The following is a 13,047-nucleotide window of genomic DNA, read 5'->3' on the forward strand; positions in this document are numbered from 1 at the left end:
TTGTAACTATTTTTAAAGGAAGAAATACCATATATATGGACTTATATATACAGAATGTAACAAGACAAATCCCTACTGCCAAAGAGGTTGTTCCTGACATTAGAACAGGTTTCCTGTACACACAATACAAGATTTAAAATAAAATTAGTTTACTTGATAAATGCTGGTGGCATATCCCTTTTCAAGATCTGGTCTTCTGTTGTCTGCACAGTCTCTTTTCCAACCTGCAGAAGAAAACAGACATACTTAAAAATCAAAATTTCAATGTCAAGGCCAGATAAAAGCAAATAGTGAAATAAAAAAAAAAGGCACTTTGTACTAATGACAGCTCCTTTCACCAGGTTCCTGTTGCTGTGTTTACTTTTGAGATCACTATATACTGTGGTCAACTTAATGCTTCAGAAATCCTAAGTTGTTTCCTATCAACATCTCTACTAAATCAAACGAGGACACACCAAGACACTTCTCCCTCTTCCCACTCTCCACAGAAACAATACTGTTTTTTTCCTGCACTTAGTTGTAAAAATTTAATCACAAAGGTTTCCCTCTGTCCTGATCTCCACAAGTCAGAAATCAAATTCAAAGATAAAAAAATTTACCCCCCTTTTGCTGGCAACTTAGTCTATTAGAAAAATGTAGTTAATTACTGAGAATGCACCCCACATCCACACCATCCTTTAGGGAAAAAATAATTATGCAGAAGCCAATAAAGAAAGAGAGTAAGATCTGGAGCTTTCTATACACTAGCTCTTGTGTTACACAATAGAAGTCTTTATAATTGGTAGCTGACTCTCTGAACTGTGAGATCACCAACTTGACAAAATATTTCCAGCTCCTTTGTTCGCTGTATTTTCCAGCTGAATAAGCTATTCAGAAAGGCATCACAAAGCAGAAGGTCTTTAAATCAGACACCACTTTGTGTTAAGAGCTGCCAGACCTGCTCAAGCTAGACAAGATAGCCCTGAAAATCCCTGATCAGCTGGTGCTTAAAGATTCACTGGCTTTGGACAGAAGATGCAGTGTGTCAGTATGCACAGCACTTGCCAATTCCAATGCTGTACAGCCTTCCAGAACCACTGGAAGGTTCTTTGTTTCCTTGCAAATTTTTGCTGCTTGCCAAAAACTCTCTCCCTGGTCTGCTCCTTTTCAGAGGAACTTCACAGAAGTCCATTGGCCTAGTATTTTATTTGCTTCAAAGACATTGAGCCTAGCCTGCTTTTTTTTTTTTTCATCTATTAGTACTACAATCACAATTAGTCACACGGATATTTAAAAGTAATGAAAGCGCAAAAAAACTTTAAGATCTTGAATTCTATGGTAGATTTCTGTCTCTTGTGTTCACAGCAGGTTTACAAACAGTCATGCACTGTCCTGGTGCACAGCACTGCAGTGTTGCTTTGGCTACTGAACTTCATGGCAATGCCTCAAGAGCATGATTCTAAATGTATCTCATGGCCCACCAGAGAGTATGCCTGCTTTGTTCTACTTATTTCCATTGCACCCAGGAAACACATCCTTTATATTTCCCACAAGCTTGCATGGATAAGTGCATGAACATGATAACACAAAAAATTGAGTAGTTCTCAGTAACTCAGTAATCTCTGGATTACACGTTGTTAGACCGAAGATTCTCACCAGGTGAAAATGAAGAACAATACTGTACTTACAAGAACCATGCCTTCAAGATTTATTTTCCTGCAGCTGTACCAACCTGCATTCAGTTGAGTATACTGGAAAAAGTATAACTTTAAAGAATGCAAAAAAATAAAACAGTGTGGGGGGCACTTCAAGTTGACAGTCATTTTAGCAACTGTTATTTTATATTGGCCAGGTATATTAGACCATACAAAAAGCATTTAATCACTCAATCTAGAAAGGACAAGTCTCTTCTATAAAAGGCTGGATCTAGGTTCAGGAATCAAAGAAGCATATCAACTACTTATAGGCAGATGTATATCTACTTTATATGTCTAGAGATGCATATATATATATATATATGTATATATATAGACTTTTCTGCTATAGCTAGCAAAGTAGCTATATAGCCATCTTTAATCTTCAAATAGAAGTAACATATAGGATAAAAGTCAACTCCTCTTCTGTTGTTTGGGGGTTTTCTGTGGAGATTTTTGTCCTCAAAAAAACTGTCCTAAACTCCAGTGACATTTCTCTTCCAAGTCCATCCATATCCTCAGCACTGTATACCACAGAAGGCACACAAGATTTCAAGGAGTTTCAATGATGCATCAATTAAAAATATCCACTACCTTTCTAGTAAAAAGGACTTTCAACCTTGTTTTAAGCACCAACATAGAATGTACTCCTGAACTTGTTTAAATAGAAAACCTTGTTTGCTAACCTTTCCATTAACTGCTCTTTGCAGTTGTTGCCAAGGTATAGAAATGGCATGTAAAAAACAAATGCACCCCACATAACACTTCACAGGAAAAGTCTCAAAACATAAAGACATATTAATGAGTGAAAATATACATCCTCAAAAAAGTTTAGTGGGTTTGCCATTCTAGCTTTGTGGTTAGAGGTTTCTGTTGCTTTGTTTCCTACTTAGTTTTCACAAGATCCTGTTTTTTTTCAGATTGAACTTTACATGGCCTAAGCAAGTTTTGGACACATTGCAGTGTAACACAAGGTTAACAAATACCCTCCTCACAGTCCAATACCAACAAAATGAGGATTTTTTTTCTCCTTGAAGATGTAGTATCTACATTCCTTATTTCAGGCAGGTAGCTTGTCCAGCTTCATGCTAATATAAAACAATCATCTGAGAAACACATTTTATTTCTAGCCAACAGTACACATGATTCCTGCTTGGGTTTTGGATATTCTTACCTCCTAAGATGATCTTTCCTTAACTTACTGGGAAGTGACAGACAGATAAAGAAGCTTCTGCTATTACAGTGTTGGAGTGGCACTTAGTCATGGTTCCAAAGAAACTGCCCTGACTAACACACTAAAATAACCATAATTTCAACACTGCACATTACAGAGTAAGGGGAACTCTCAAGCAAACCTGACCAAGACAGTTTCCTTGTTACAACTTCTACCCCATACTCATTTCCCAACTCTGCAATTTGGAGATCACAGACAAATCAGATGAATAAAGAGTGAGCTACTTTCCTTCTTGCTCCCGGCTCAAAAAGCAGGGAACAAGAGGCAGACAAGTCAAGAAATTTAAAGGAAATGGGACACACAAAGGTCAAAGGGCATATATATATATGGCCACTGAAAAACTTTCTAGGAATGTAGCTATAAGCAGGAGGAAGAGATTGTGATTTCCTGCTCCTGCTTTTAACCTTGTTTGCCAGTCTCCTGCAAGTCCTATTTGCCACTGATCAGTACAAACCCAGCATGCTTTAGGCTTTCTGATGTGGAGAATTTTCTTCATGGAAAAGAAAGAAAAGGTTTTCTGGCCAAGTTTCTTCCTTATGAGCAGTTTTTTGTCATTTCTGCTTCTACTGCAGGAAAAATAAGACAAGGTCCCTTGCCCAACTTTCTTAGCCTGCTAGACATAGCAAACAACAGCTGCTCAGTGAGAAGGAGAAATAACTTCATCTTCTGTAATTCTATGAGAGTTTGTTTAAGCAGACAAGCACCCAGTAATATCCAGCCCTTTTTACTTGTGCAGTTTGAAAGTAAAAACTGCACATATCACATCAAATAAACCACAAAAATAATTAAGATGGGAGTCCAAAGTTTATTGTTTAAGGGTAATTTTATTTACTTTTTAAACAAAGATTCCTCTGAATGCCTCTGTTGACAATACTAGTTTGACAATTTGCCAAATGCTGCAAGAGACATTTTCCTCACAGCTTATATGATTTCCTCTGTTAAAAGGGAAGATGACCTTAGAAGAATTAGTTCTTGCAATGTTCCAGAAGCTTAATTTAAAACATCTGTCATTTTAGCAAGGAGCCTTAAAATATTCCTTCACCATCACCCAGTGAACACAGAACAGCCCTGGCTGTTACCCCCATGGCTCCTCCAAGAAATAAGCTGCAGTATGAGTTTTGCTTGACAAACCCAAGTGCCACACAAAGGGATCTAAGTCTGTATGCTGTAAAAGCAGCTTTATCAGAGGACAACTCAAAAATCCACTCCCTGGTTTATGCATTAGTCCAAGTCTTGCTTTCAGAAAGGACTGTGACAATAGTAGGAGCATTAAATCTCAAATAAAAAAATTTTTGTTCACCAGTTCAGTCCTATCAAGTTCCCTGCAACTTCTTCACAAATTTCTTTAGATGTCTATCCTGAAAAAATAAAATTAAGTATTTGCTTTAATTCTACAGTTACAACCGTCCCTACATTGCACAGCCACATCTATAATCCATCTCAGAATTGAATTAACCAGTACTTTCCACACATCCTGCATCTTCAATTAAAACTAACCTAGATATCATGACTAGGAACAAAGAATCAAGTTGAGCTAGAAGCAAGCCAAAGTCACACCAAATTTATTCTAACTCCTTGCTGGCATAGATGAAATATATTTCAGTCTGGACTGAAAAAATAAAATGTGGGCAGAGAGAAATAAATCCTCATGACAGAATTTTCAATTCAGGTTCCATATTGAGGGGTCTTACTCACACAAGACAACATAAGGAAAATGATGACTGAAATTTATGATATCCAATTGTGAATCCTATACCTTTCAGAGTTCATTCCTTGTACAAGGCTTGTCCACTGAAGGCCTAGAAAGGAGGCCCTTTATCACACACTGATTCAGAGACCAGCTTGTCTCAGTAACTTCAGAAGTGGCAAGGGCTCAGTAAGTACTTTGCAATTGTTCAGTTTTCCTTTTGTGAAACCAGTCATCAGAGCCCAATTACACTGAAAGTTTTTTGGAAGAAGCTCTGGCAGGAAAGAGAATCAAAACAGGACTTGGCTGTTTACCTTTGCTCTTATCAGTCACAGGATTTTGATTGCAACCCCCACTGGCATTACGTACACTGTCAAGAAGATCCAGTTGTTGGTATTCCTTCTATCTCAGCTCTTTTAGAAATACAGGTGTTGGAGTCAATGTTTATCATGCCCTAACCCCTAGCTGCCATAATCCATGTGGTAAATCAGTCAAAACAGGGTTGTGTACATCCTGGCATAGCAGCATAGCACCAAACTTTGTCAGACACAAGTCAAACAGCTTTGGGGTGTATCACAAAATTACCTATCTTATCTGAATTTACAAGTCACTCAAAAATTATCATATACAACCAGCTTCCAGTAAAGACAGGACTTTTACAAACTCCGAACAGAAAAGTCAAGCAATGGTAAAGTTTTTAGAAAAATCAAAGTGAACAGGTTTACAGGTCACTCCTCACAATCTCATCCTTCTCATTTAATACAACTGAAAAAGTGAGTCTTAAGCTACAACTATTTTTTTTCGACACAAACTTTTGTTTTTCCTTCAAAGGCTCTCAGAAGCCTTTAAAAAAAGCAAATTTCCAATCTCTTCATCATTCCGCTCATCTTGCTTTGAATTATAAATTGGATTGATATGTCAATTGCAATTAGTGAATTTACCACTGCTTTAAGAAACTTTAGAGTTTTCTACTTCTCTGTAGGTGAACAGGCCTATATCATTAGAGATGGAAAGAAGTCCAAAGAAATGTGCAGCTGAATTCTCCTCCTGCCTTTAGTTTACACCAAATGAACACTGCACATATCCCAGCAGTGAGCCAGTCCCAAGTCTGGCTTGAAGCCAGGCCCAGTGCTAAGGAGACTGGTGAATCAGAGCCTATCCCCTGTCCTTTCAGCCAGCATGGAAGCTGTGTCCTTGCTCCTGGTTTTCTCATGATTGCCCTGCAGACTGCATTCCACCCATAGCAGGGTACAATTCCAAAGTCATCTGGCAAGCAAATTAGAACACACCAGCCATCTGGTCCCCAGCAGCAGCAAACTGACTTACCTGTCTGCACTGATGGTAAAAGAAAAATTTAACTGGCTTAAGGCTAAGGAAATCCTGCTGTCCACTTAAAATACAGAACTATGAAACAAGAAGCATATGGAAAACAGAGAGCAACATCATTTGGATACCAAAAAACTTCTTCATGCTGCTAGTACCTACTAACTCTGTTACCAGTACAGAGCTGAGGCCCGGATGGTTTGGCAAATTACAGGATTAACTTCACAGAAGTTAAGTAAACACATACTGATTATGTGATATTTTTAACAGAACTATTATAATTTGGAAATTAATTCTTTCATGAAAAGAAGAGTTTCTTTTTCCAAACCAATACTTCAAATTAAAATTACTTTAGGACATTATAACTATTTCAGCCAAATAACATAACTCATGTAAGTAACCTCTAACCCTTGGGCATTTACAAAACTCACCAGGAAAAATAAGATACAGCAACTGTAGTCTAGAAATTAGATTGAGAGCTGCTAACAGCTACCTTTACAAGAAAATCTAAAGACAACACCACATACCAAACAGCATTGCAGACTCCAAAAGCTCTTCCAGCTCATTTCCATGTACTCACATCTGTGATAAAGAATTTCAGAGCACCTCTTAACACAAATCCTGCTGCATGTGTATACACATATTAGGACTGTACTAAAAGATAACTTAGCTCCAAAATCATGTTTTCTCATTATTCAGATGCTTGTCTGAAAAACAAGAAACCAAACACCATGATTCTGTTGGTAGATTTACACCATCTTTGACAATGTGCTAATATCTGCATGCTGCAGAGGATTTGGTGGATGAGGAACTCCATCATGCCCCAGAAACTCAGATGTATCCTGTCCTCCCAGCATTTCAAGTGTTAAGTCAAGTAGAAGCATCCAGAAAGTTTACTAATCTTAAAGCTTTTTGGCCCTGTTGGCAAGAGAGTAATAGTAAGAAGTGTCATCATAAGAAGTGTGCAGATCATATCAAATGAAGGCAGATTTGGCTCCAGATACAGCAGGGTTGCCTATAAGAAACTGTGATTCTGATACAGATAAATATGTACTGCAGCATCTCTAAACCAACCCAAGTTATAGCTACACATAGAAAATAACTGAGTCCACCCAGTTTGTTTTTTCCTTCATCAGAAGGACAAACTAACTTATTATTGTTCACAGATCACAACATAAGTTAGTTTTCCACTTACCCACATGCTGGCACAGATATTCAAGAAGCTAAAAAAAAGCAAAGACAAAATGTGTTTTCTATTACTTATTGAGTAACTTTCAAATGTAGAACAATACTGCAGTTTCTTTCTCTACTGTCCTGCATCTGAAAATTACTGATGTAGTAACTGACTGTGTCAGCTACAAGGCAGATATCCAATAGAAGTGCCTAATTTCCCTTTGCCATTTAATTAACTACAAAATCTGTTGTTACCTTTTATAACCCATTTTACTTTTTGAAAACACTGCTGATTTGACAGGTATTGCTACCTAAATGAGACATTTAAAAATGTCACAGCTGATAATGTAGGATGGCTACCAGGCCCTGAATTTTAGGATCATCCAGTTGTTATGCTTGTACTGACTTCTGAAAGCCAGACTATTCAACACTGATTTTCCCTCTTGCACAGAAAGAGTGGTACCACTTCCCTTATCAGCTCTGTCCTAGAGGATCAGTGGTTCCAGAGAACAGATTTTTTTTTCCTCTAAGTTCATGGCAGAAATGGTTCCCTGCAGGAAAACAGAATAAGAAAAAAAAACACTGATCTAGAATTCCTTTATTGATAAAGTAATATTTTTCACTATGTCTTTAATATATTGAAAATATCTTCACATGCTCACTAATATATGACTCAAGCAACAGAAATTCACAGCATTAAATCTTTTGTCATAAGCTCTGCAACACCAAATGTATCTTGACCAGCATGATACATGCTACACAGAGTTCTATAGCAATTATCCACCTTCTGCAGCACACTGGATAATTTGTCTTTTATAAGTCTCACTTTACTTGTCTAACAGCTATTTCTAGTGTACAGAGTTCATGGTGTAAATTATTGCTCACATTTTAAATGAAGTCTTCTAATTAGCTACAACAGTATCTAGTTACATTAAAGAGAAATTAAAGAAATGCCATGCTATTATGGTTTTTTTTACTCAGAGAAAAACTGAAGTGAAACCTACCTAAAATTTACTGAGGTTCCTGTTTACCATGCTTTGACTTTCTTGAGGAAAAGGGAGCATTTTATAGGTGTGGCAAAGACTCAAAGACCACGTCACTTGCTACAGTTAAGCCAGTGGTTTGGCAACTACTAGGCCATCACAATCCATTTTTTGTCATTGTATTGTATTTAGAGCAAGCTAAATAAATAGTGACCTTCTTGCTACTACTGCCTAGTTCCAGAGAGACCCCATTTATTTGTTTCTGTTATTCAGCACAACTATTGTGCTGCAAAAGCTGCAAAGACAGCTATGCTCATGAAAGTGATTATTACTGTAGTCCAAACACTAGTCAGTTTAATTTGTTAGCTCACCTAAAAACCTGTAAGGGTTATGCAGTAATTTGAAAAAGCAATACTTGGAAAAAAACTTCTTTTAAAGTGTAAAACCAGAAGCTTTTGAAGACTTAGCTGAAGGGCAAACAGACACCTGTATACACACTCAGAGGCTGAAATGTGAAGCACCTTTTGTGATTTATCTTGACCAAAGTTACAAAAACCCCTAGGATTTCAATAACAAACAGGCACACCAAAACAAGTTAAACTTCCAGTAACTTGCATCCGGGTGCTTGATGCATCCATTTTTTTCTAGTGATAACTCTTTAGATAAATATTCAGTGCATCACATAGCTCAGAATTAAAAACCTCCTCTAATCAACTACATGAATGTCTGTTAGCAACTTACAAGGTTTTTCACTCAGTTATGTATTACTACATCCCATTTTGCACTGAAGAGCTTAACCATTCCTTGCCCATGAACAGACAGGTATCATACACATTTATAACAAGTCCATTTGTTCTAACTGGAAGCTTGTGGTCACCAGGAACCAAATCCACCCCAAAATGCTCACAGCTCACAACATATCTGTGTCTCACATGTACTGACTATCAGTCTAGTCAAAGTCAGTTTCTGCTCCTTCTGGCAAGTATTTGTACGGGTGAACAAAACAAAACCTGCATAAAAGAAGGAAGCTTTATTAATGCTTCCCTCCTCTAAAACAGTTGCAATGTGCAGCCTCTTGAAAATTCAGGAAAAGTTTGGAAGCCAGGAGAAGCAGCAACCCAGCTGAAATAAGTTCTAGATGACAGCTTCTAACAGCTCCCCTGCTTGACAGGAAGAGTCAGACTTCTGACACTGAAGAGCTGATACCTGGCAAATAGATGAAAGATGAGAATGGGCAAGAAGTTGATATTTGATATGGACTTTCCTGGCTCAGCCTTTAATAAGCTTCCATTTTGATGCACCCATTCAAAAAGAAAGGCTGAGAACATTCATTAGTTTCCCATGACACAATGGCTTAACTAAGGTGACCAGAGTGCCTCTCATCTCTTCAGGGGTGAGAACACACAACCATTTCTCATACTGCTACTACAGCACTTCTGTGACTATACTCATTTATGAAATTAATGGCCATAGCTCTTTTCTTGCATGCTTTTCAGCATTTAAGGAGGGGCAGGCTTGTGTTCTAGCTCATTCTAAGGTTCAGCTACTAAAATGAAGTTCAAATTGAATACCATTGTATTTTACTATTCCCACAAACACATGTTAAACATTGAGCAATGAGACCAGAACAGCTGCAACATACCCAAACATTTTAAGCTGCATACACAAAGATATCTGAACATAAAGCTTGTCAAGTTCACCAAAGCAGTACTTTCTCAGCTCTGCTATTCACCATTTTATTTATGTACCATATGTATCTTAGGTCAAAGATTAAGCATGATACTTGCTGAAATGAAACCTTCTTAAGCCATCCCAAACACTCAGTTTAGTATGAAAACTGCTTGCCTATACTTTTCCTCTCACAGACTATAAGCTCTAATTATCTTTCACTGGTAGACACAGACTGAGGAGCTGAAGGCAGAAGTGCTTTGCTGTTAGAAACAGGAAAGAATTGATTGGGAATGCCAATGACAGGTGGAGTAACCATTAAATGGTGGAATTAAGAATCCTGAAAGGAAAAAACTAGACAAATCAGAACTTGAGCTTCAGAACCAACTTTAGCCTCTTCAGGGACCTAACTGGAGAAATCACATAGAATACAGTCCTAGAAAGAGAAATTCTGGAGAGCTGGTTCATCCTGATGAGCAGGAAGACAAGCCCAAGTGGCAGGAGGCCTGCCTGAATGAACAGTGCTCCGGCTGGAGGAGCAGAGAGCTGACCACACAGGGATGGGGTCCAGCCCAAAGTGTATCTAGAGCTGAACCTAGTGAGGGGCATGAAAAACAAAAAATGCTTGTGTAAACACAGCAGCAAAATAAGGACTAGGTAAAATATGGGCCCACTATGGGATAGGTGTGGATGTCTGACCACACCACAAAAAATTATGTACTCAAAAATTTACTTACCTCTGTCTTTTCTGAGACTATCTGCCTTCAGCAACCTCAGGTCCTAAAATAATCAGAGTTTGGCACAAGGAAAATTTACATTTGCTATTCTGTGGGTGTAACCATTGATTTAAAATGCAATGCAACATTATTACAATAGGTCTCTTCATAAGTATCCTAGGCCAACACCAACAGAAACAGCTTGTTTCTTTCTCCATTCTTCACTGGAGAAACCCAACATGAATCATCAGTTTCCTACCCTACCCATGAAGTCAGAATACTAGGAAACTGTTCCAACACTTGTTTTTTCAGTGAGACAAAGTTGATGATGATGAAATCTAACCCTAAAAGTCAGCAAGCTGACAGTTTCAGAAACTCTGGAATGGCTTTGATAATGAAGAGGTTTTTGGTTTTTTGCTTTTGTCCCCCTTCATTAGCTACTATTGTTATCCATTGTTCATTATTCATGTTGTAAAAAGCTCTCCTGAAGCATCAGAACAACACTGACTCCTGAATAGAAGATATGTTACAAAGTGAGTTGTTCAATATATTTTGACACAAATGTTTGGTTCTAGTCTCAGGATATGGACAAGTACAAGTTATACCTCAGTACACTTGAATTATTAGGCAAAGAAAGCAAAGGAAAGGTTTGTGCCCTCTATTGATTCTAGTCAGTTATTCATATCCCCACAGAAACACTAGGGCCTGATTTACTCCAGGGACAAACTAGACCCACTTCCAAGCACTGTGCATGTAGGGTCATGCCCCCATTCTCCCCCCTCCCAGCTCAGTTTTGAGCTGCTGGGATGCTCAGTTCGTGTTTGAAGAAATCCTTATAGGTGAAATATCTGTAACTGAAAAGAAGATCCAGCCTTCATTTGATCATTTCATCTGCCCATGCAGCAAGTCATCTTGTACCCACCAAGCATCTTCAGAAATAAAGGTAGCTGCAATATTCATTCATCTGGTCTATTTCCAGATGGTTCAATGCAAGTTGTTACTCTAGACTCCAAGTACAGGACAATATTAAGAGTTAATTCTCTCTCACCTCTTGTCATAAAAATTAAGGAAGAAATTATACATCTAAATATTACAATTAACGTAGTGGATAAAATTTAACAACTATACAGTTACCAAAAAAAGACACTTCATGTTCAAAATCAATAACAACAATACTGCTATGGCTGTGTTTAAAGATAAATGTCAGGAAGGCTATCAGTTTGCAAAAATTAAGAACTGTGGCTGCAGTGAAGTTCTGTATCAAGAACTGCTTGTCAGCATTTGAATGAGCAAGTGATAGAATATAATTAGTGCCACTAAAAGAAAAAAAATATTATATTGCAATACTTGTAAATTAGTCTGTGTTCTGAAGGTACATATTTCTGACCCATGTTTTGTTTGGTTAATTTTTTATTAACCTCTAAAAGGAATTCCACATCCACAGTCCAATATCACTATGTGGAGAAAAGTATCTTCTTGTTTCAAAATACAAAGCAAAACTACATCACTCTCTAAAGTTACAGAACATCAGGAAGAATAAATGGCTAAAAAACACTGGTCCTTAACATGGGTTAACTCTTCCCACACTGGTGTATTTGACTTATGCAGAAAAAAGCATTTACTGAGTTTTTCAAAGCAGGAGTGGTATTCACCAGATTCTTGGCATATGGAACTTTTTAATCCAACTGCCACTTAAAGACTATCCATGCCACAATAATAGTCTCAGTTTTTATGGCCAAAAAAGCAAGCTGCATATGAGGACACATTTAACAATCTCTATGTACATTTAAAGGAAGAGAGAACAAAAGATTCCTTTTAAAGCTGATGGAGGAGACTGGAATAAATTAAGTACCCAAACACAATAACAGAACAAAGATTATTCCATTCAAATCAGAAACTAATTAATCACTTATGTAAAGATGATTCCTAACAGATAAAAGCAAGAAAGAAGTTTATTATGTGCTTTTGTTATTACAAAGTTGCTTTCTGTCTGATTAATCACTCTTCTCCTAGCTCCTCCCATACACACACCCTGATGGGGTTTATCCACTTTCTCAGAGCATATGGCCACAGTTCCCAGAATGGTAAATGATCCCTGAAGAAATTGCTGTGCACTGAAGAAGGATGTTCTAATAAAAAAAAAAAGGGAAATTATTATTATTATTTGTAAAACACTAATCTCAGTTTTCTACTACTCACAGGTAAGACCTAGAAAGCTGTAGTGAAAAGACATTCTCTCATGAGATCTTCAAGCTTATTCTAGTGTTCATTCACCTCTCATTAATTTTGAGCTGTGTAGAGTTCAGATTATCTGCTCTTTTGACCATTTCTTTCAGCTTCAAAACATAACATAATAAACTGGAAATAGGGAGGCACAGATCTATACATATCCCATATACATATCCCATCTATACATATCCCATCTATACATATCCTATACATATCCAAGTTACGAACATCAAGGAAAAATGCAAAAACCACAACCTCCTTGAGTCACCTTTTGTGCCGTGTAGAAATTCTGCAAGGCAAAAAGCTTATCTTTTTCCTTTCTTCTCCATCCTTTTCCAAGATATATAAACATATTGCAAGC

General features: G+C 37.5%; 1 protein-coding gene across 3 annotated transcripts in view; it reads right to left on the bottom strand.

Moving 5' to 3' along the window:
• Positions 1 to 13,047, bottom strand: part of VCL (vinculin) — a 56,187-nt gene that overhangs the window by 37,155 nt on the left and 5,985 nt on the right. For all 3 annotated transcript variants that reach the window (XR_011681054.1, XM_071438860.1, XM_071438859.1), the window contains exon 2: positions 154 to 224. Coding sequence is in view for 2 of the 3 variants with exons in the window: in XM_071438860.1 (XP_071294961.1) it covers positions 154 to 224 (71 nt within the window). In the remaining variant the exon portion in view is untranslated. The remainder of the gene's footprint in view (positions 1 to 153; positions 225 to 13,047) is intronic.

Source organism: Agelaius tricolor, unplaced genomic scaffold (assembly GCF_023055355.1).
Source record: "Agelaius tricolor isolate 1412-34295 unplaced genomic scaffold, bAgeTri1.0.p SCAF_13, whole genome shotgun sequence".
Classification (NCBI taxonomy): Eukaryota; Metazoa; Chordata; class Aves; order Passeriformes; family Icteridae; genus Agelaius; species Agelaius tricolor.